General features: G+C 49.9%; 1 protein-coding gene across 2 annotated transcripts; it reads right to left on the bottom strand.

Moving 5' to 3' along the window:
* Positions 1-406: 406 nt before the first annotated feature.
* On the bottom strand, positions 407-24,187 carry uzip (beta-pore-forming protein unzipped). Of its 2 annotated transcripts, XM_001361109.4 has the most exons (6): positions 23,989-24,187; positions 23,489-23,558; positions 15,384-15,429; positions 4,290-5,076; positions 3,874-4,223; positions 407-3,812 (listed from the first exon to the last, which is right to left on the bottom strand). In XM_001361109.4, exons 4-6 carry the CDS (start codon positions 5,041-5,043, stop codon positions 3,405-3,407), a joined length of 1,512 nt encoding a protein of 503 aa, XP_001361146.4. In that variant the 5' UTR covers positions 5,044-5,076; positions 15,384-15,429; positions 23,489-23,558; positions 23,989-24,187; the 3' UTR covers positions 407-3,404. The 2 variants fall into 2 exon arrangements, with proteins under 2 accessions (XP_001361146.4, XP_015040045.2); XM_015184559.2 differs by lacking the exon at positions 15,384-15,429.
* Between the last annotated feature and the right edge of the window lie 29 nt (positions 24,188-24,216).

Here is a 24,216-nt window from a genome sequence, read left to right as displayed (position 1 = left end):
AGTTTGGACGGGGACTCGCAAAGAAACGTATGGGACAGGGACTGGACGCAGAAGCTGGCAAATACTTTTCAATTATAATTCCCTTTGCTTTATCATTTGGCATCTCATATTTCAGTCGCTGTTCTTTGATGAAACTTTCAATTATAATCCGTTTTGCTTATCATTTGGCATCTCATATTTCTGTCGCTGTTCTTTGATGAAACTTTCCGGCTGTAAATTGACTGGAAGATAAGGCAATGCAGGTTTTCCGTTTTTGAAATATATTTTATTCTTGAATGTTTAAAACCACACATACAATCGGAGCTTCCTAAAGGAATCCTTTCAAGCATTAGTGGGTATATGAATATTTGAGTACATTTATGGTCTTTGACTTTTCTTCTCTTAATTAGGGGTCGAGTTCTTGTGGCTTAATTTTCAGTTTGATTATCGCTTATCAATGGGCTGGCAATACATTCATCAATCACATTTAATATTCCTCTACTCCTTGCCGAACATATCATCGATAATGTCCAGAAAGGACATGTAACCTTTCTATTATTAAATGTAAATACGCACATAGATCGTAATCGTCCTGCACAGAGCAGGAGTAGAGCTGTGGCTATCCTATCCTTCTATCCTTCTAACATAAATTTCCATGGAGCTGAGACTGGAACCACATCTGGCAGGCACCCACCCCTACACGTGGACGGGCAACACGGGAGGCGTTCTATTTATGCAACATTCGAATACGAAATAAAAATTCTGAAGCGTAAACAGGTAAAACGTAACCGCCGCCGCATAAACAGCGCTGGCGTTAAGGCTGCCTTTGGCCAAAACCATTGGCAGCGGCTTTCAGCGTTGCGCAAAGTGCACCCATGGTCTGCACATATGTATGTCCGTGCGTCAGTGGAATTATGTTGGGCTATGTTCACGCCTGAATGCAACAGACGCGGCGGGGGGAGAGGGCAGATTGCAGGCCGATACAGCCGACTGAAGCTCAGACCACGCTAGCAGCGAAAAAGGGTTGGAGCCTGCGGTCACGGGCGGCTTTTGTTTCAGGCAAGCCATGCATAAAATTTGGTCAGCAGACCAGAGCCACAGGATGAACTGAGAGGCGCGTGTTAGCAGGCTTAGCCCCCTCCCCGCCTCGGCACAAACTGAATATGTACATGCATTATTTACGCTGCAGCGACAAGCCGATAAACCTGGTAAAAGGTTTCATTTCAGTTTGTCTGTACAATAACGAAATGCTCTGCGAGGCTTTGAATCAATTAATAATTGCTGCCATACAAATGTTGAGCCCCCAGCCAATAGATTTGACCAAATTATCTCTTTTAGGCAGATTAATCACCGAAAACTTGAACCTGAACATCGTGAATGGCAAACAAAAACTGTTTAGAATACAGTAGAGGCGTTTTTGATTTGCTTTGACGCCCCCAAACGAAGGCAAGAATAACAACAGAACAACAGAAGTTCAATTGCCCTGGCATCCAAGCTGGAACCCGTTCGCCGGCCCAGCGGTCGTCATGTGGTCACGCTTTAAAAATATCGCACACATAACAAGAATATCATGGGCTTCCAATGCAAAAGCGAGCCACTTTTTGTTTAGGTCTGTGCGAAACCCGCTTAGGGGGCTTTGTGGCTGGTGTGGAGCGATGATACTGTCGCCAGCAGAGCAGAACGTACGAACGAACGAATTAATTGATGTGTAATAAAATATATCGTGGTAGCTGGGTAGCTGGTACAATATTTCACTATCGCCGCCGCTCCACTCAACGTGCTTTGCATGATAATCGCGACAACAGCAGACTGCATGGCTTTCGACTATGCTAATTAGTTATTTAAATTTAAATTGACAAGGGGTACAAACAGAAATCGAATTAAAACACAAAATCATGCCCAACGGGCTGATAATTAGCTGTTTAAACAAGCCTGAGAACGGTCTGATCTTCAGTTGCCCGAACCTGGCAGCTTCTGTGGCATTTTTCGGGCCTTATGCAATGCGCTACTGCCACTCGCCGCCACAAATGGCTCACAAGTGTCTAACTGTCAAAGTCGTTCCGTAAACGGTGCAGTGACAATAAACAGATGGGCACAGGTGTTGCTCCAAGTGCCTGTAATTGGGCAGTTAGGGCGAGGCTAATGGGTATGTGCCTTGCATATATCATAGGAGTAATCGGAATCTATTCGAATAGTATTTCTAGAGCCGAAGACTGAGGTGTTTGTTTGATTGTAAATGTTCATTAAATTGGTCGTAGAAAAGCAATACTAAAATATAGTGTCTTATCTTAAAAACATTGGTTTTTTTCGCTTCCGTTGCAAGAAGAGGTTTCGTTGCTTTATTTCGAATGGTATACAAAAGAGCTACCCCTATTCAAGTCAATCTGGCAGATCTTGTTTAATTTTTTGTGCAAACGATTCGTGCATCGATATTTCCAAAGTAGATGCTAATTAAAGTAACATGTTTTGAAGAACTCATAGCAAAATATCAGAATACCAATTCTGCTGCATTTTCGTTCGATTAAAATGTACAAGCTTTTTATTTGATTTTAATTTGAAATAAGGGAATCCGTCCTCATCGTGTGTTTACCGGGTTAAATGGATCCGAATTAACTTAAAAAATAAGGCTGGTCAGCGAGCAAAACATACTTAAATTGAAAGATTCAAAGAAATAGTTTCTAATTTACATATTTGGAGTGTTTCACTTACACTTACGGTAGATACATATATACTTATGTTTTACATAGGCTTTAATTTTTAGACATATACATACATCATACATCGTCGTATCGTTATTGAACGCATCAAATAAAATAATATCGTCGCTTATTCAATTGTCATTTCATTAGTCATTACTTTTCCTACTCGATTATCGATTACATTACCGCTTAGCAAACTAAATAAATGAGAAGCCATTCGAATTTTCATTAAACATTCTGTTTTGCAAAGCAACTCAAAAACGTTTCAAATATTCTTCATACGAGTAAAAGTAGTACAGTACGTATTAATATCTAAACTTTTGATTCATTTCCTTTTGTGAGGGATTTGGTTTAGGAATGTTTTGTTTCTTGTTTCTGGTTTCTGGTTTCTCGTTTCTTTTCATTAGTTTTAATTGCAATTTGGATTTGGATTTGATTACCTTTTTCAGGGGTATTTTGTAGAAGAAGAAGCCTTGGGACAAGTATAAAAAATATCAACTTTTGCTTTCCATTTCCACATCCGCCAGAACATCTGCCAGAACATCTGCCCGATTCCTACGAGTATTTCCTATATGCCCTACTTCTCTCCTTCTCTCTCTGTCTAGCTGTCTTCTTGTAATTTCCTCAATTCTCATTCTTTCACTTCTCCATTTGCTCTCAAAGACGGGTACAACAGGTACAACAACAACAATTAAACGCTACACTAAGTCCAGATTACAATTTCATCTACAGACTCAAGAACAGTGTTAGGAGTAGCGTCATGCAAGCAGATCCTGCTGTTGCTATCGATCCCGCTGCGTTCACTCCGAAGCCGGCCAGCGCCACATCCTTGCCGGGATTCGAGGACATATTCTCGGGCGCCTCGTGCGAGTTCACCTCGTTGCTCCCCGGCGAGTCGTGCAGTGTTTTCTCCAGGCTATCGGGACCCGAGTGCTTCTCCCCCATGTGCTTCACATGTACCAGTGGAGGCTCGTTTATGGGTGTCGGCTCGTTGGTGCTGGTGGTGGTGGCATGTGTTGTGGTCGAGGTGGAGGTAGTCGTTGTTGTTGTCGTTGTGGGCACAAGCGTGCCGTTTTCAATCCAGTAGACGGGGCTGAACTCCAGCTTCACCTCCTTCAAGTAGCTCTTGCGAACCTGTAATAAACGCATTGATTAGACCTTGACTACAACTCCGCTGTAGACCCTGATGACTTGCATCGGCGCTTATCTTCCGGGAAACACTCTCGTCGCTGCCGTAGTAGAAGGCAAACAGTTTGGCAGTGTATGGCGCCTCCAGGGTCACATAGGTGCCACGCAGCGTCACATTGATGGCTGTTCCCGGCCACAACTTGGTCTGCACCGCCTTGTTCTCGAACCGTTTCTCGCTGGTCTTCAGGGCCCAGTTGATTTCCGCTGGGATAATGATATCCTTTTCGAATATTTTTGTGGGCAGTCCACGCGCCACACCGTCATGGGATCCCCAGTACTGAATGTAGTCGAAGCTGTAGGTCATCACGGTCTCCACGGTGCTGTACTTGTCGCCCAGATTCTCCAGTTTGCCAGTGGCTGCCGTTGGAAGAGGAAGGTTAGGTCACAGGCCACATCCCGAACGGAAACCAATGGTGTACTCACCCAGCTCGGTTAGGTTCTGTCGCAGGTCGGTGCGTATGCGGTCCAGTTTGATGTCCCGCAGCTCGTAGCGGAACGGCTCCGTCTCGATCAGCACTTCGCCATCGTCGTAGTACTTCTCGCGATCGTTCTCGATGACCATGATTTTGCCCAGACCCAGGGGATCGAGGCGACCCAGGTTGAAGTCTGCGCCAAAGTGGGTTGCGACGCCCTCCGAGTTCGGCTGATGCGTGGCCCGATGGCGGCCAATGAACGAGTCGTCTCCAATGCGAATGGCGCCCACTGGGACGCCAGCATCGAACTTGCGCCAGTGCTTCCAGCCGACCTTGCCCAGGTGCCCCTTGTTCATCAGGACGTCGAAGTTGTCGTACTTTCCGTGCTTGTAGTGGGCCGCCACGCACCTGTGGCGCTGCAGGATCTTCTCGGTGTGGCCGGAGGTGTGCACCCCGTCGATGGTCACCCGGCAAACATAGATCGGATAATGCTCGTCCTCCGTGATGTACTTTCCGCCCTCGACTGCGAACGACAGCTGCGTGGCATCCTTCGGATCGTAGCTCTCCCAGACCAGGGTGCTCGAGGTGACCAGCTGGCCCAGCAGGGAGGAGGCGTTCTTGTGCGTGAGCACTGGGTGCACATTGGCCTCGGTGGGCGCCAGAATGTGGCCCAGGGCCAGGAGGCAACCAAACGTGATTACGCTACTGCTGGCGGCCATTCTGCTGATTGCACTTCGGTGCTGGTGGACCCTGACTTTCGTCATTCCAGTGTTTGCCCCAGTGAGGTGGAAAGCGATCTGAAAATGAAACAAAAGAACACCAAGACATTATTCCCGTATCTTTTATCCATGCCATCGTCTGAAAAAAAACTCCGGAAATTAACTGACAAAACTCTCTACCGAAAACTTGGCTTAGTGACTCTCGAGTGGGCCAGTCCCAGCCCCAGTCCCAGTCCCAGCATACTGTCCAGCACTCTCTGGCACTCCAGACGTGGCGGAAGTTCACATGGTCGCCTCTGGGGTCTCCTTCACACCACAACCTCCCGAAAGGGCAAACATTTGCCGTAGGCGTCCCATTAAAAGCTTAAAGGGGGATAAACAATCTGTTGTTTTTTGGGGCATGTGGGCGTGGCGTGTCTGCGTTTAACAACTTATTCGCTCGCCCCTACCTCCCGCCGTTCCCAGTCATTAGAGGCTACAGTGTCGCCACAACAGCCATGGGAGCGGAGCGCAGCGGAGGGGAGGGGAGGAGACTGGACTGGACTGGACATGCAGTACGTCTGCTCGTTGTCCCCATGGAGAGTATTCCCAATAAATTTGTCGCTTGTTTGCTCAACTTGCATGCTGACACATGGCGTATACGTAACTTTATTACTCCATGGCTGCGAGAAGGAGCGAAGGAGACTGCAGCGGAAGTGAATGGACGCCATGTTTATTCATTAGCAGCCATTGTGTCCAGGACAAGGACACACACAGGGACTACAGCTTGTCTCCGCCTTGTACATAGTTCCTTGTCTACTCGTGGCGTAACCTCAACCGTTTGACCCTAGGTGTCTGGTACACGCTGCTACTCCACCGGCACCTGCACCACCCACGCCCCGAAGCAGTGGCCAACGGTCTGTCTGACTGCCGGTCTGTCGGTCTGTCTGCAACGGATGTGAGATGATAAGGTTACGTGCAACATCATTTGTTTGCCCTGACAAATGATGCGCTATTGTGATAGTGTTGCCAGGGCCAAAGCCACGGCACGGCACGGCACAGGGATGCCAAGCAACTTTCGAGTGTCAAGAGTTCAAGTGACACGAGTCGAAATTTAAATAATGCATGAGACAGCAAGCCTGCAACCCACTGGGGCAGGGCCGACGACTGGCTCTGAGTGATGGACGAAACCGCCCGCTTCCATTGACACTGAAGCACACACTTTGTGTAGGATAAAGGCTTATATTACGAGTGGTATTCCATTCTATTCCCATTTAGATGTTTGCACTTCCCCCCGCCTCCGGCCCCCCTTTCGAAGCACTCCCCTGTGAGGCAGTGCAAACCTGCAACTTGAGGCACTTGCCGAAGAATGCTCGAGGCAGCCCATCGCCGGAAGCAGCTGTCATAAAAGCGGCTCCAAACTCGCGGAAGATTGACCTCTGGCGACCGCATTGTTGGCCTGTTTTTTGCGCATGCAATAAATATGCTAAAAATAGCCAACGCGAAGACCCGACCCGGCAAATTAAGCGAACCCAGCGGAGAAAATAATTTATTTCAGTTTTGCCCAGGCATCCTCGCACCCTCCGCGGTCCGCGCTTCACTCGCCTCTCTCCGCCACGCCCTAATTCAATTGAGCAGCACTGCAGTTGCAGTTGCAGTGCGGAAATCGCGCTTCAGGGTGGAGCTGAGAGCCACTGCCAGAGACGGAGCCGTAGCCAGAGCCAGAGCCAGAGCCAGCGCCAGCGCTGGAGACGGTGAAAGTTCACGTGGCCTTTTATTAAATCAAATGCCCTGCAACTATGTTTCGCTGTTTTCGGGGTTTTAGTTTTTGTCTGCAGGTTTAACGGGGCAACGGGGCATGGGGCATGAGGTACAGGTCTGCGGGTGCTGCTCGAGGGACGGGATGGCGGGACTGCGGCACTTTAATTGGATTTTATTGAACTCTGACTCTGACCCTCATGGTCACGATAGTTGCAACAAGTTGTTGTTGCTCAGGCATGTGCAACACGAGGTTGCACACACAATTGTTTCAGCTGCTAGTTCGTTATGAATTATCGCTGCTGTCGTCGCCATCGCCATCGCCATCGCCATCGCCGTACCCAAACCATTCTCGTTCTCGTACTCATTCTCATTCTCATTATGAGGGCCCGACCCGCTCTTCAATCAAACCAATTTGGCTTCGTGCTTTATGGCTTTATGGCTTTATGACTTTGACATTACAATGATCCGGCGTCCGGTGGGTTTCAGCACTTGATTTCTCACTTCCAAGCTGGTGCCAGAGTTCACTGCACTGGCGATTGCCATGCCATGCCATGCCCTGAGGCGTTTTATTGTAAACAAAAATTAATTAGAAACCCATTAAAACGCTCAATGGCTGCAAACTTTTCCCCGGGAATGTCTGTGTACGTGATGCTGGCCCAAAATCCAAATCCGAATGGGCCCGGGGCATGGGATTTTAGCCAAAAATAACTGAAATAAAAGCCCAACTCGTTCTCAGATTTTCGAGTAATTGATGGCCCTGCCGGGGGAGTTCTGGGAGTTGGCTGAGGGCTGAAGCCGGGGGTTGTGAAATTCAATTACTATTTTCCATTTTCCATTGAAAAGAAGAAGTACAAGTTTCGATTTCCCTTGGATCCCAGGCAGTAAATCAGGGGGCTTTTCAATAGAACTCCAGTCCGTTACTCTGCCGAATAGGAGAGTAATTGCGCTGGGTTCATGGGTCAAAATCAATTGCATCGTCTTGGAGCAGAAAACAGGAGAGGATGGACCACCAATCAGTGGAATTGAATTGACCCCAGAGCCGCTGTGGTCGAGCGGATTCCTCCGCTAAGCCATTGATTGGGTAACTGCTTACCGCACCACTTACCAGCCGACAATCACTCCGTTTCACATCGATTAAGCAATTACTCGTAAATCGGAGATAGTTGCATATCACAACAGTCATCTTATACAACTGATCAGCGCTCTTTCTCCGGTTTGCTCCAGTTCGAAAACTATTCGCAAATTGCATGCCTCGGCCTGTGGAAATATGCCCGAGTGTGTCCGCAGTCTTTGTCTTGGCATTTCCCATCGGCTGTGTCTGGTGTTTTTCAATTTTCCAGGCGACTTAATTGTTGATTTGGATTGCGTGCCACTGGGCCAGAGGCCTGGTCTGGCCGGGCGGCATTTCCTCAATCATTGAGCCAGCCATAACCAGTGATAATTACGCTTTTCAATACTCATGTGGGCAGGTGGCGAGCTGATCTCAACCGTTCAGCTGGAGCTGGAAGCTGGGTCTCAATTGCAATTACATCTTCCGATGGCATCGCTTACCAGATTATTAATTTAGCAAACAACGCTGCCAACAGGGGACGCTCCTTCCCACGCCATCGATTGCAAGTGCAGTCTGCTCTCCCTCTCCCCTCCTCTTGCCACTCGGTGTGGCAGCTCATCGGAGCTAAACGGAACCCAGCCAAGCAAATCGGTTAAGCAGCCAAGCACGGCCCAAGCACTGCGGCCGGTCGGAAAAAACCAAAGAAAAACTACAAAATCCAAGGGAAATTACTATGCTGGTGCTGTGGCTGGTGCAGGAACAGTTGTTAACTTAATTAGAGTGCCTCCAGCGCAAAGGTAACTGGGGATAAGCAGCCGTTGAGAACACGTGTTCCGGCGGACAGGGAATCGAAAATTCCGAGCCAGCATCTCGATAGATCGAATGTTGTATGTGTACACATCATCTGCTGTTTGCACACTTCTCCTACCTGTCTCCCACCTGTCACACTCTTTTTTTGGTAACTGACCTCACGCCCACTTCAGGCCATCCGGGGAGGTGTTTGGACAGCTGTGACAACAGATTTCGTATGCCCCTTTCGCACTCCCCTGCCCCCCCACTGCCGACTGCAGACTGGTGGCTGCCCATTTGCATGTTGCATCAATTAGAGCGTCTGGAGGCGCCCCGCACAGGTTTACTGGCTACTGACACGTCGGCTGTTCAACCCCATTAAGTATTGTTGCAGACTGCACGAGGGGGGCACGTGACAATGGAGAGTCCCCCACTGCCCCACTGTCACCCGAACACCCAAGCATTTCCCCTGCACTCAATTAATTTAATGGATCAATCGATCGCCGGGGGGAACGGCGGCAGGGCGCTGAAGTCATTAAATGAACGAGCGGGGAAGGTGTTCTAAATGCCTCGTTGGCGGCATTCCATTAATTACCGCCACCAGGAAAGCTGGCGTGGAATACTGCCGACCAGCGTGAATAATCCACGACTGAGAATATCCTCGGTTACTCGTTACTCGTTACTCACTCGGTTACTAGTTACTAGGTTTCTCGTTACTCGGTTACTGGTTACGCGGTTACTCATTACTCGGCTACTCGGTTTCTCGTTACTCGTTACTCGGTTACTGGTTACTTTATTAAACTGAAACTGAAATCGAATTTCAAGCCAGGTTTTAGATTCGATTTCAAAACTGGTTCCCTGGATCTCCTTCGCCTCGAAGTCAACCCAGTTTTCAATTAGTTTTTTAATAGATATCAAGTTTTTTTCATAGTTTTATGCTAATCGCAGACTCAACTCGTAAATTTCCCTTCCAGCCAGTCAAACGGCAGGAAAACCACGAGCATTTGGGCAACGTTTAATTAAATTGAAATTAGACAAACAAATGAGCTGCTAATTAATAAATTCGTAATGCCCAATAAATTTGTCATCAATTTCAATTCGGCCTCCGGTTCCGTTCCGCCGCTTCCCAAGGCAATTAGGCGTGAAAAAAACTTTATAAAAAATGAATCCAATGCATTCCGTGGATTTCGTAATTTATATTCATTTAAAAGGTATTTAAACAGTCCAAGATTCGTTGAAGTATTGCCAATGCACGAAATTGGGTATTCCGGTTGCCCTTTGTTCGATTTGGGGGCTAAGAATTCATTGAATTTGACAGCAGAACGTGTCCCAAACAGAAAGGGAAACGCCACTAGCCAAGGGCACGCACACAATGGGAAACGGAAGCCCACCATCCACCATGCACCCTGCTATCATGCACTTGTTGTCGATGACGTTACGACCGGCAGTGAGGCTTTGAAAATATAATCTCGAGTGAAGTGTGAAGCTCTAAATGGGAGGGTTTAAGAGTGGATTGAGTGGATTGTGCTGCACAAGACTCGAAGACTTGAAGAGTTCTGCGTGATTACACGGATGTCATATTGCAAATGTCAACGAAAATCCAATTTACAGACATGCCATTTGAAACGTGACCGACTGCAGAGACGTAAAGCCTTGCGAATTGGTGGGAGCTCTGATCCCCCAATTTTACTTTAAAGATTGTTCCACATGGTTGTCGGGGCAGCATCGCTGAAGCCACTCGAGTGAAACAATCTGCTCAAGGCCAAGTTGGGGGAGAGTTGCCCCAAGTTCTGTTGAACCCCCTGCACTTGCAACATCTGACAATATTTCATTATAATTGCTTTTTAATTATGCACGAAAAGACGCGACGACCGTCACTCGATGGAAAAGCACTCAAAGCACTCTTGAACAGCAACTAATTGAATTCAATAATTTAATAAGAGATTTTCCCTACAGTCTCCCCCTCTCGACTGGGCGCACCGATCGCCGCGAACACATTGACCCCACTCGGGGATTGCGCAGTTTCCCCCTCCCCTGGTCATGGGCCGTTTAAGAGCAGGCCACATGTGTTCCAAGAGCACCGAGGGCTACGTCATCATCGGAGGCAGAAACAGAAACAGAAACAAAACCGGTCCTGCGGGGCGTTCTAGAAGGCAGCCACGTGCTAATCCCAAAATTGTTACCGCCAAAACAAGAGAGCCACGAACAACAACTAAACTTGAACTGGTTTTCGCTCAGGGGATACACAGAAGAGTCGAAGCGAAGCAGGCGAGACTCGACTCTGGGGGGAGACTCGACTGCCCTTCACAGGCCGATGCTCTGCAGAGTTCTCTAGAGTTCTAATGCCACATGGCCGATGTTTCAATTGAACAAGCTTGGGCAATAAATACGCCGCAAAGCCGTGGCTTTTTTGTATCACAGAACGATATCCGAGAGTGCGAGAGTGCGAGCATCAAGGTGACTCCTCCAATCCCCACTGGCAGGCAGGCAGGCAGGCAGCCAGGGTTAATCGAATTTCCAGATTTATAACAAGACGACAAGATGTCGTCATTCCAGACACTGTCGCTCCGATACTCGCTACTCGGATACTTTTTGAGTCGCTTTCTCGCTCATTTGCATGCCTTAAGCCGTAAGCAGGCATCGGGCATCAAAATCGCATCTGTCAGCATTAGAAGTTCATAGAAATATTGTACATGCGAGCAGTACACATATCGCAAATCATTTTGGGGCTTGGAAACGGAGACGAAAGAGTATAATTACGGCACACAATTTATCTGTATCTGTATCTGTATCTGTCGCTGTCTCTGTCGCTGTATCTGACACATTGTTGTGTGCTGTTCTTACGAATATAACTTGCGTGAGTGGGTGGGGGGGGCTCTATTTTTATTCGAGTTTCAAACTGTTGGTAACACTGGCAGACGTCACGCCAGCGGCTGTCGCTGGCTGAGAAACCTTGTGGGACGCCGGCGCTTTTTGTTTTGTTCATCTATTAACGAGCTGCCTTTTATTTTGCAATTTAGATATTTAATTATTTAAATGGGCTTTGATACGGCACACATCAACGGAACGTGATGTGGATCCAGCACTGGGCCTCCTCTCAGCGCTGGGGGTCTGGCCGGAGAGTTGCCAGCGAAATCGCTCTCCACATCTGGGGTACACGCTTGTTCGGAAGCCACAAGCCCTTGATGGTTTACGGTTTCTCAGATTACGCCCAAAGAAGAGCCCTCCACTGGTGGCGAGGAAGCAACAACTGCGATCGTAGCTGCGGTTGTGGCATAACTGTACGCTGCGGCCAAGATTGGAGTGTGGAGCATGGAGTGTGGAGCATGGAGACGCCTCAATGCCAGGGCTCTTCCATTAGCACCTCATTGACAGCCTTCGTGCCGAAGAGGCATCAAGTTACGCACTCGCTCGGCGGGGGGGGATCCAGAATGCACTTGGACGATGCGCTCCAGTGGGAGCCAGACCTGCCCGACTGCCACATCGCGTGCTGCACTCATTACGTAGTTTGTTTGCCTGTCCAGCCTCCCGTGCCCACAAGTGTTTGCTGAGCTCTCAACGATGACTCTTGACAGGCCATCAATATTCGTCGGACATCGCTCATACGCCCCGCCGACACGATGATGTCTGCTCGATGGACACAAGTTCCGTTTGTGGGCAAACATATCCCATACAAAATGGTTTCAAGGCGTTCCATTGTTGTCCAATTCAGACCCAAGGCTGAGCTGACAGTCCCACACCAAAACATATCACTCTCGAGTTCTCAGTTCCAGTTGGAAACAGCATTCCATGGGCTCCACTACTCACAGTCGTCATCGGATCCTTTTGGTCCCAATAAGCGACCCCCCCTCGCCCCCTTGCCCCTTGCAGTAATTAACAGACAATTTGCATTGGGCCTCAGGCCCGCCCCATAACGACGACGACTCTTCGCTGTTTACGACCCTTTTGTTTACACATTATTTAGGTTTACTTAAGTCTCGAGTTTTGAGTCTTCAGTCTTGAGTTTTGAGCTGGCGAAGACCCAAGACAAGTGTCGTTTGTTTCCTCTTTTGGGGGGGGACTTTGTTTTCCTCTTGGGTTTCTCAATTTCCTACTTAAGCCCTTTAAATGTTCAATTTGTATGCTCCACTGGTCACCGAATGGGAGATTCGGGAATGAGTGGAGGCGGCAAGGCGGGTGGGGGCCGTGCTCTGGCCGGCCGTGCAATTTGTTCTAATAGAAGAATCCATCTATGGCCGCTGCAGGCCAGAATTTGTGCTCTCAGTGTCACTTTCAATTTCTAGCAATTTCAATTTAATTCGCGTTTGCCGCTAGTTTAAAGCGTGTCTCTGCCTCTGCCTCTGCCTCTGCCACTGCCTCTGTGGCTCGGGGGTTTATGGAGCATATCCGTCAAATGAGGTCAGATGCTATTAAAATGTTTCTGTGTGCCACGCAAATTCCAAAACAGTCATTTGGGTACCCAGAACACGCCAATGAGTCAGGCTCCAGTCCTGTTGCTCTTCGAAGAATCTTCCAAGAAACTTCCCCAAGACCTTCCCCACTTACCCGATTGCGAAATGAATGGCGAACTCTCCATTGAAGAGAACTGTGCCCCCAAACGGAGTCGTGCAATTATCAGACCTTTGCATGCAACCACCATTTGCAGCAATGACCGTCCGTGCAGCCAAAGTGGGGCACGATTAGCACAGATATGGAAACAATTGAAGTGGCAGCGTCATGCCGAGCAATGAACGGATATTAATGGGCGGCGGCAGGTGGCTGGTGTTCTGTTCTGGCATTCCTTCCAGCCACGCCCCACTGCCATTCCCCCGCTTGCAATTACAGAATGCCAGCCAGAGTAATTATATAATTGAGTCTGGGCACCGGAGAACAGCAGTCGCTGCTGCATTTCTAATTAAGGCTGCTCTGCCGTAATCGGTGATGATCTTCCAGATACGACTACAAGTACGCGTATGTGGACGGAGGACAGGCGACAGGGAGCAGGCGCAAAAAATGTATGTCAGACACTTGACATTAAACGAAATGCTCCGCGTTTGGCACCGGCATCGGCATCGGCATCGGCATCGGCATCGGCCATGGCTGATGACATCGTTTGACAACACTGACACGCATCCCATGGATGCCGGTTAGAGCAGAGCACCTAATGGCCTGTAACTGCTGCTCCGGCGGGGGAGTGTGGGTTGAGTGGGTTGGGGGTTCTTGGGAGCCCTCTGAGCGGTGATATGGTGCGTTAAACGCGATAAGCGTCGTTCCAGGCACCGCCGCGGAGTGGGGGGGAGGAGCATCCGAGCACTTTGATTGTCTTTGAGTGGGTCAGAGCCCCAGTACCCCCGGCGGACTGACTGACTCCGCCTCTGGCCAGTGGCTTCTAGATGGAATATTGATTCTTTCTCCCCACAAAAACTGTATCTATTCGGCAGTTGAGCCGTTCATTTGGATAACTGGCGAGTGTCGCCACATGGAAATTAATCGCAGACACCAGCTGCCGCCCCAGGAGGACGCCTCCCCCTGGCAATTTGTTTGACCAATTTGAATTATTTTCGCACGAAACAAGCAGAAAAACAAATTGCAATAAACGAAAGCAATAAAAGCTGCGCTCACAACAAATGCACGAATAAATAAACAGCGCCAAAGGCAGACGCACAAAACATACAAATTTCGTACACGACAAAATGCAAATAAAATAAAATAAAAACGAAAAACAAATAAGCGAAACATGGGAAAGGGAGAGAGAGAGAGGGGGTTGTGGGGGGGGAAGGGCTCACCAAATCGCAGACAAGGTAAATAAAAGCAAACGAACCCCCACGACCCCCAGAACCGCACAAACTGATCTCCCAGCTCGGATAAGTGTTCCCCAACAACAGAAAACACAGTGGCAACTCCCCCTCCCCCTTCCCCTTCCCCAAAGCCAAAGCCAAATCCAGAGCCAGAGACAGAGCCGCTGCTTGTAGTTCAAGGCGCGCCTGTGAACTGTGGGGAGAGGAGCCAAGCGACGGAGTGGTACAGTAGAGTGTGCCTAAGAGCAACGCTGTTCGTCGGTCTGTGGCCACTCCACTGCCACTTTTTATGCCGACGAGTACAGAAACCTCCGTTTTCCATATGCATTGTAAATTGACAATGATTGCCCACAATTTGCTCAGCACCCGACCCGAGCAGGCGGACAAACAAGACGGAGACGGAGACGCAGATGCAAATGCAAATGCAAAAGCAGACACAGATGAAGATACAGATATACGGATACAGATATACCAGTGGCAGATAGAGATGCATGCGCTGGGTACTAGCAGCTACTTTATGGGCATGTCTCCATCTGCCAGGCGACTTGTTTGCCACGGAGGCTGTCCCATAACTCAGGCCGCACTCGACGGAGGATCGCCAATCATCGCGGGAACTGGGCAGGCGGCTGTGCCTCTTCTCACTGAATTTATAAGCAGCCTCGATGATTTTTCAATTAAGATTGATGGTAATGAAGTCGTTTTAGAGGCCCATCCTCATCCCGTCGTTGTCGTCGCTGTCTAATTGACACACACCAAGCGTGACGCAAGCAGGAGTCCATCAATCCCAGATCTCAACTACTCCCGATAAGGAGCCGCAATGGGATGCCCCGAAATGGCGAATACTCATAAATGGTGCGAGTGAGCAGGTGATTGCGTCGCCAGTTACGGAGCTCCACTGGAAAGCAAAGGCCTCCGAAAAGGAGTACAGTACAGCCCCTGATCTTTCCTGATCTATCTGGAGTGATCTGCTTATCATGTCGGCCCGTGCCGGGGGTGGTGGTGGAGGGCAAACAAGTTTCTCCGCTTACCAGTCGATCGCCGGTTGTGGCGATTCCGAAAGCCAATTCAACTAATCTGCAAGTGGACAAGAAAAGCATATTATTTACACTGGAAACCGATGGGAAACCGATGGGAAATCGGTGGGCTTATCTAACTGGCCAAACACTGAAACCCCATTAAAGATGAGGAGGAGGCCAGGGGTAAGACCAGGCCAGAGCTTACAGCCAAGAGCTCTGCACATGGTAATCTATCACTTGAGCCGACATTATCGACGCCAAATCTCACGAGCCTGATGCGATTACAGATTAGGCCACAACAAACTCAACAAACAGATGGTTATGAAGTCTTATGTCTTATAGCAGCGGCGGCAGTGGCAGCAGTGGCCGTGGTAATACGCTTTACCGTTAGCCACGACTTGAGCCAGACTAATTGCAGCGTCTGTCCGTCTGTCCGTCTGTGTGGCAGCACATGTGGCACTTGGTCTTGGGCCTGGGCCTGGGACATGCTGCCAAGAGGTAAAATGAAACCAGTTTGCCGCTTGCCGCTTGCCGCTTGCCGCTTGCCTCTTGCTGCCTGCCGCTTGCTGCTTAGAGTCAACAAGCGTAATCTTCGGTGCACGTGGGGCATTCCGTAAAATCAGCTGCAACAAAGAAGCCGCCAAGAGGAAATTGAGGCTTACGCCAGAGAAAGGCAGGGACGGGGGCAGTGGCAGTGCAATTGTGTGCTCGAGTGGCACGACGCATGCTTCTGGCTTGGACGGGAAGAGAGCAGAGGCCCAGCCGTGGCCAAGAGCGAGGGGTCAGAACGCAACTAATTTGCGTAGTCCATCCCCTGCCCCGTCCATCCCCTGCCCCGTCCATTCCATATCCACAAATGAATGACTTTGGCCATAAAACTGCAGGGACATCAAATGTGTTTGCTAATTAATTATGAAACCATGGATATTTTAATGGCCAGGCCATAAAATGCCATCATTTTGCAGGTAAACGATGGAATGCCATGAGAGCCGCCGGCCCCGCCCAGGCCATAGCCGTTTAAGGTGTGAAAAAGTTCATAGTTTTTGGGGTCAGCGGTGGCATCTGATCGACAGGACAGGCCGCCAAGCCGAGCCATAAGTGACGCACCCTAAAGCGGCCCCTATCGATGGGGAAATGATGGAAGCCAGCCCCAAGAGGCCGTTAATTGGCTTTGGGCCTGGCTCTAATTACAGATGCTGCCAGATACGCCCACGTGCAGATGCAGATGATTGTTTGGCGCCGCATACTTTTGGCCTGCACTGTTTGCCAGCAAACAAACTCGGATAGACGGCATTTTAATTGGAGCTGGCATTCATTCGTGTGCACGGCTGTGTGTGCCCCGCACCGCAACGCAACCCAATCCCAATCCCAGACGTAGTCCAATGTCCGGTGCCTGCAACAGACGCCTGCAAATGTGGCACACAGCACTGATATTTATCTGTGCGAGGGAGTGGACATGTGACAACATTCTGCTGAGGCATGCCGAATGCCACAGGACAAGATAAGATGATTGCATCTCCTTTCGGCAGGCAATTCCATCAGAATTGTGGTTTCTGCTTACCAGCAATTCAATCAGTCCTCCCGCACTGTCCCCATAAATCAATAACACTCAATTGCAGTGACCCAGTCCATTGGGCTGGAGCCGGGACCTGGCCACAACGGCACCGGACACGGAACGGGCCAGCCCTGGACGCGGGCCAGGCCACTTAGAGGGGGTCGGAGTGCCCTCCGTAGAGCAACAATTGGCAGCCAACCCCTTGGAAAATTTTGTACCCCGCCAGCCCGGCGACGCCATGGATGGCTCCTCCGTTGCATAGCAATTTCGAGGGAGTTATGTGACCTGTACATATATTTAATTTGCAGCAACAGCAAGTCCGAGGGACACTGGCTGGGGCACAGGCGGGGGCACAGGCGGGGGCACTGGCGGGGACTCTGGCGGGGACACTTGCGGGGGCACTGGCGGGGACACTGGCGGGGACAGGGACACTACACAATGCCAAGTGGCAGGACAGGAGCGCAAACATGAGACATTTTCCGACATGACATGGCGCCAACACAAACAAGCGAAGGGTTGGGCGGGGAGGGGAGGGGAGGCCCTGGGGGGGGAGACTCCATTCAAACTGCGTAGAGCAGAGTCCGAATTTGGACTCCGGCCCGGTGTCTATTGATTTTCCATTGTGCCTGGACTGTCGTCAAAGCCAAGTGCTTTCGTTGATACCCTGTAAGGGCTGTGTGCGTTCTCCTTTTAGCTCTGCTTCTGCTTTTGCCTCTGCTTTGAAGATTGTTTTCGTTTGGGATCAGGAGTGGGGCGGAGGGAGGGCGCGGGGGCAGCTCTTATCAGCAGCTGACGGAACTCCAATCGTGGAGTCGTGGAGCACCTCGTGGAGCACGGCCGTGGTTTCATAAATTCCCAACTGCAACCGTCTGCGGTCGTTCGGCGAAAATGCAATTCAGCGCTGACTGGGAGATGGGAAAGATGAAAGGGGAATGGGGAATGGGGCATGGGGCATGGGGCTTGGGGGAATGGCAAGGGATGGGCATATCGAATTCTCCTCAGCCTCGGGGCTCCTTAGCTGTTGTTGTTCTCGGATTGTGGGTGAGTTAAGACGCGACTGCGCCAGGTGGAGATTGAGTCTGAGCTTCAACGGGCAACAGCTGCGCACACACACTGAATGGAGGCGGGACTGGGGAGGACTGAGGGGGACTGTAGAGGACTGGGGGCCTTTTGCTGTGCTCTGCTCCTTTGTATTTTTGAAATTTAGCGTAAACTTTTTTCTCCCCCCGCCTTGCTGGCAGTGTGGAGCCCCGAAGGAAAGTAAAACCGTTTCCCTGCCGATGCTGGAAATAATGGTCATGGCCACTGTCAGGGCCCAGAGTTGAATGCGCCGTCAGGAGTGGAGCCAAAGGGTTTTAAGCTGTTCATCGGAGTTTAAAAAGGAAACTTGGGGATTCTCTGATCAGCGCACAGTAATCGCTTCCAGATTATCCCCTCTCCCCCCGCCCCCGCTCGGAGGTGGTGCAACAACAATTTCAAAGGCACGCAAAGCACTTCAGCAAAGGACTCCTAGCCCCCCTCCCGGGGGCAGGAAGTGTGAGAGTGTCGAGTATGTTAATGGCCAGAATGCAAACCATGCGACCCAAGCGACCTGGGATCAGAGTCCACGCTGGCGGCAGTTGGGGAGTGGGGTGGGGGGTGCTTAGCCGCCCCCGAAGCGCAGCCAATAAGTCCAGCAACAATGAGGGCAATTCCAGGAGTTACACATCCACAAAAGGCACAAAGGGATGGATATGGGATGCATTGGAAACGGGACATTTATTTGCGGGGTGGTTTCTCTCGGTTTCTCGGTTACCAGCGCCGCAGGACACACGCGGGCAGAGACAGAGCGGAGAGCGGAGAATTTCTCGGCAAATAACAATTTCGAAAAGTGTGTGGAAATTAATTTTTATTTTATGGGCCCGTCCGCTACTCCTGCCCTCCTTCCCTCCTTCCCTCCTTTGTTTGTTTTTGTTTTTGTTTGTTTACAGAAACGTGAAATAATTGGTTGCGGGCGCCGCTCGGCGGGAGTACCGGTGCGCCGACACCAATATCAAGGATCTCGATAAGGATCCAGAAGGGACCACGGGTGGGGGGAAGCGTGCGGTTTCCAAATTTCATGGCAAATGGCGCCTGCGGTGCTTTATTGCGGTTGTGGTTGCCGGGGGGGTGGGGGGGTGGGGGGATGGGTTGGGATTCGAAACTGTCACGACGGCGCGCGGCAGCCAGACGTAATCCATTTGTGGCACTTGCCGCAGAAACGGGAAAGCAATAAGCCAATTTCCCAGCGCCGGAAATGCAGATGAAATTTCCATGGAGCCAAAGGATAATATCACGATAACAATCCTCTCCCTTTGCTGCTATTCGAACGCCCGATCCCAATATTTTGACCGGCACTGTGGCAGCAGAGCAGCCTCAACGAGCCGCGAGCACAAAACAAAACAGCGACGAACGGGCGAACACAACAGAGCAGCAGAGAGGCAGCCGAGCAGCAGAGAAGCGGCAGAGAGGCGGCAGAGAGGCAGCAGCGCAGTAGATAGGCGGCAGAGCAGCAGAGAGGCAGCAGAGGAGCAGCAGAGAGGCAGCAGCACAGTAGAGAGGCGGCAGAGCAGCAGAGAGGCAGCAGAGTAGCGGAGCGGCAGAGCGGCAGCAGAGCAGCAGAGAAGCCGCAGAGAGGCAGCAGAGCAGCAGGAGAAGCATAGGACAGAGGCGCAATAGAGAACGAAATAGAAAATAAATAACGAAATAACCGAATGCCAGCGCCAGAGCCAGAGCCAGCGCCAGCGCCAACCCCCTGTCTGCAGGATGTGCGATGCTGCGTCCCTTGCAGACCGAAAAATAGAAGCCAACATTTGTGCGAGTGGCAAAAAGCTAGGAACGGACGAAGGACGTGTAAATGCTGTAAGCGAGACCAGACACTGCACAGAGCTGAACCAAACCACCCCTCTCCGCGCTCTGCCTCTCTCTCGCTCTATCTCTTTCCCTCCGCAAGGACAGCGACAGAGGACAATGCCACCAGGAGAAGCAGCTGCCGTTAGTTGGCTTGCAGGCATCTACTCTCCCATTGCCCATCCCCCATCTCTCAGTATTTTCCGTTCTTCCTTTTTTTTGCGTACTTGTCTCGACGCGTCATCGTCATCCTCGTCTGAGGCTGAATCTCTGTTGGAGGAGAACACGCTCTTCCCATTCCAATGCACTGCAGGCGCAGGATTGTGGGGACGAGAGAAGCACAAATCCCAGCAAACGTGATTCATTCACGGAATTCACTTATTCTGTTGGAATCACGTGCTGTTTGTCTGCCGCTCGCTCTGGCCCTGACACCGAGGTGGGTCATCTCCATGGCAGTGTTGGGAGTCCAGAAATTAACCCTAATTATCCATCGTTCTGATGAACAGGGGGCTTGAAAGCCTAAGCCACTTCCATTGTAAGCTAAAGTAAAGTCTACAAAGCAATTACAGAATTCGACTGCATATATTGCATCCCCGAGCAATCATCCTTCAATATCCATCAATCTAATCCAATCAAGATGCCACAGCTCAAGAGCAGCGCCATAAAAGGAGGCACAGCCAGGCCCACTTTACATACTGGTGTGAGCGCGGCGCACAGCAGTCAATGTGTGAGTCACGATCGTAGGGGCTCTCAAGGTCCCTTACACACCCGATACACTGACACACCGACACACCGACACACCGACACACTGCACACTGATACAACACACATCTTCGATTTGATGACATCACAAGCCAGCCGCTGGCTCAGCGGCGGCCATCGGCCATCGGCGATCGAAGAGAGTTTATGTTTGTGCAAAAATTTCAATTAAACTTAATTTATTCCGACCAGAGAGAGGGTTGGGGATGAAGAGGAAGAGGTATGCATACGATATGGTGCGAGAGAGTGGCGGAGGTGCAGGCACTTCATGAGAAGTCAAGGAGGGAAGGACCCAAGTGTTTCTTAGAGAGTCCAGTGAAATATTTCATTATTTCTCAACCCCACCCCCAGTCGAAAGTCATCGACGCCAACCGAATTGACCTTTGACAACGGAGTTCACGACCTCTCATGCCTGATGGGTCCGTCAAACTGGAGCCACGCATCGATTTTTATTTTCGGCAGTGCGTTCCACCCGCTTGAAGGTCTTCTCTTCCCAGCGAACAAGGAACAGCAGGACTGCACATTGCGACTGGGGGAAGAGGGAGGCAGAGGCAGAGGCAGAGGCAGAGGCAGACCCAGTGTCGGAGTGGGCGTGGCAGCACAAACACAGCTAAAAGGACGCCAATCGGCGCCATTTAGTGGCCAACCTACCGCAATCTGAGACCCCACTGAGCGACATCGGACTGTTTGCATACATCTGCCAGAACGGGCCCGGCTGGCCGTGCGGCTATGTGGGCCATCGCGTGCTCGACAAGAGTTAATTGAGCAGCGAATAAAATTTCATAATCAACGAACGGCGGGCAATGGGAAGTTTACGATGTTCCCCCGGGTGGACGGACTCCTTTCTGGAACCATAAAGAACTGACAACGGAATAGATGTTATGCGTGCCCGAGGATGACTCATCGCGCATCCCATAAGGCCTGCTCCCGAGTCCTGCGGCCTTCAGAAGGATTCGGGCCAGACCTTGTCTGAGCAGCGACATCAAAACGAATTAACTGCGGAACTTTTGTTCATATGCTTCCTTTCCTCAAGCTCTGCCTTCGTGAATGGTCCCCTTCCTGTGCAGACAACTCCGCCTCTGCCTCCGTCCTGTCCCTGGCTTCCTGCTCCTTGAGCATTTGTTTGTTTTCGTGCGATTGTCCTTTGCCGCTGGCTCAGCTGTTGGCGTGCCACAAATAGGTTCCTGCCCAACCCGCTTCGCCAACTTCTGGCGGGGCTAACGAGCACAAGGCGACAGTCGAGCCAACAGCGACTTGGCGCCATTCTAATGCCACCCGCTTGGCTCTTACGTGAGGATGTAAATGGAAAATGTACATACATATGTATATGTATGTATCCTCCCTGTCAAATGCAAGAAATACCAATGAATTGTGCACATAATATCATAAGGGTGATGGAATTCCATGCAGACCAAAGACACCAAAGACTGTACATTGTTCGCAATGCAATTCCGAGTTCAGAGGAAATAAAATGGTTAATAAATGTATGCCAGATGTTCTGTTAGTTCCCACTTGCCTTTGTACTTGTGTCATTGAGGTGATTGCGGTAATGAGGTGGGAGACAGAAAATGTAATTCTTTCCGCGAGGAAAGACTGCCTCACCTCCAGGTTGCTCTACAGGGACCAGACCGCAGCACTTGACTTTTGACCAAGAACAACGAGAATCCCCTTCAAAAACCTTTCCTAACCTTTCCTTAAAACAAAGGCAAGAACCAAAAACGATAGGCGGAAAGGCCCAAAAGAAAAGGAATGAAGATAGCTACAGAAAGAGAGAGGCAAAGAGCAATCGCTAGGTAAATCAAAGAAATAAAACAAGTTCTGGCGCTGGTGAGCCGGCTGGCTCCCCTGGCGCCCCTGACTCCCCAGGCAGGAGCCAAGGAACAAAGGAACAACGAACGTAGATGCTTATCAAATATCAGCCTGCATTCTCCTTCAACTCAAATATCCGTTTGAGTCAGCGCCAAAGAAAAACCGATTTCCCAGTTCCCAGTTTCATCCCCGCAAAGGTGGCAGAAACGTAACCAAATTTTCAGTGCATTCAACTCGATTATCATCGAAAATCGATTCCCCCCAGCCTGAGGATAGGCACACGGAAGCACTTACGACTCTGTGGAGCTCGAGTTGGTGCTGGGAGTCAGAGCCGGAGTCATAAATGCCAGGCCATGCAGGGCAACCCTCGGAACCCCCGCCACATGCTTATTAGGTCGAACGTGCCCTGTCACGAGACCCCAGGAGCAGGAAAATTGTCCGTCCCGGGCTTCCGGCCTCCTCCTGGCCCAATAACAACGATTCCACTCGAGGCAACAGTTCCCTGGTTATTCGATGGCGCAATAAAAGCCTTTGATTATGTTGCCCCGTATTCCTTTGGGGGCACCGCACAGGACTCGCCTGCAGGAAGCAAAGCTTCGTGTTGTTGTTGTTGTCGCTGGTGTTCAGTCTGCTGCTTGTCTGCCCTTTCATTATTTACAGCCTCCCCAAATAAAAACCCACAACATTTTGGGGCTGCCTCTGCAGTAAGTGAAGGGAGCGAGCGGAGGGGGGAACGAAACTTCGCAAACTCCGAATACTACTTGTACTGTCCCGACGCCTGGCTCCTTTGAAGATGTTGGAAGTTTAATTTATGTGAGTTTTAACTTTTCTACTGGCGCCAGAGCCAGCTCCAGCTGCAGCTCCAGCCTGGCTGGCCTGCGGTTCTTAGCACACATTAAAAATTCATTATCACAGCCCCCCGCGCCCGTAACACGCCAGTTAAGAGCTTTACATACAAACAATACATATGTATTACATGGCATTTGGAGCAGATAATAGCAGGCTCCCCTTGCATAAAAATGAGGCCATGAACAATAGGAATATAGAAATATCAGGCACAGGCACTCGTAATGGGAGAAACAGCCACCTTGTTGATGTTTGACCCAGTTCAAAAATCGGTACTTACCCGAAACAAACTTTTCTGTGTACACCGTTAGTTCGAACTCGATTTACCCGTTGCTTTCGTTTTCAAAGTCCTAGAATCGAAAAACCATAATTAGAGGCAACAAATAAAACAAAATGCAAATTCTACAAACAAAATGCCCGATTTTATTGCCAAGAAATTCACAGAAAATACGGGAAGAACGGTACTACAGCACCCGAATCATGGCCTTGGTTCGTCAACGTTATAATTTAACACATACACATGCACACACGCACCACACACACACACGCTAGGCTCAGAACTGGTCAGCGAATGACGTCATCGTCAAGGATGCTGTGCGCATCCACGGCCACTATCACAGCAGCACTTTAGTCAAGCTACAACTCCGTTTTTTGTTTGGCAAATTTTAGCAAAAGTCACCATGCAAACAATACCAAGTGGAATAATACGCCGCAACGATTTTGAACTCCCGAATTATCCTATCCAGTTTCTGTTCAATATTACTTCTGATGCGAACTTACTGAATAACACGCGTCTCAATTGGTTTGTTTTTTTTATTGATAACTTTGCAAATCAAATGAAAACGCGCACTCACAACTTTTACCGTTTAGGGATAATATAACGCACAGGCTTTTAGCGAATTTTGTAGCTACCGAAATTCGTTTATCCGCGACGCGCGCAGCAACCACTCGATTCAAAAAATAATTAAATGCGTTTGAATTCGGCCGGTAATTCTTATCTTTATTTTG

The sequence above is a fragment of the Drosophila pseudoobscura genome, chromosome 3 (assembly GCF_009870125.1).
Source record: "Drosophila pseudoobscura strain MV-25-SWS-2005 chromosome 3, UCI_Dpse_MV25, whole genome shotgun sequence".
Taxonomy (NCBI): Eukaryota; Metazoa; Arthropoda; class Insecta; order Diptera; family Drosophilidae; genus Drosophila; species Drosophila pseudoobscura.
This window is presented reverse-complemented; position numbering and strand designations above follow the sequence as displayed.

Coding starts and splice junctions, on each gene's coding strand:
- uzip (XM_001361109.4), bottom strand. CDS start 5,043: ATGACGAAAGTCAGGGTCCACCAGCACCGAAGTGCAATCAGCAGAATG. Junction 4,224..4,289: donor ACAGAACCTAACCGAGCTGG/GTGAGTACACCA, acceptor TTCCAACGGCAG/CCACTGGCAAACTGGAGAAT. Junction 3,813..3,873: donor CCCGGAAGATAAGCGCCGAT/GCAAGTCATCAG, acceptor CGTTTATTACAG/GTTCGCAAGAGCTACTTGAA.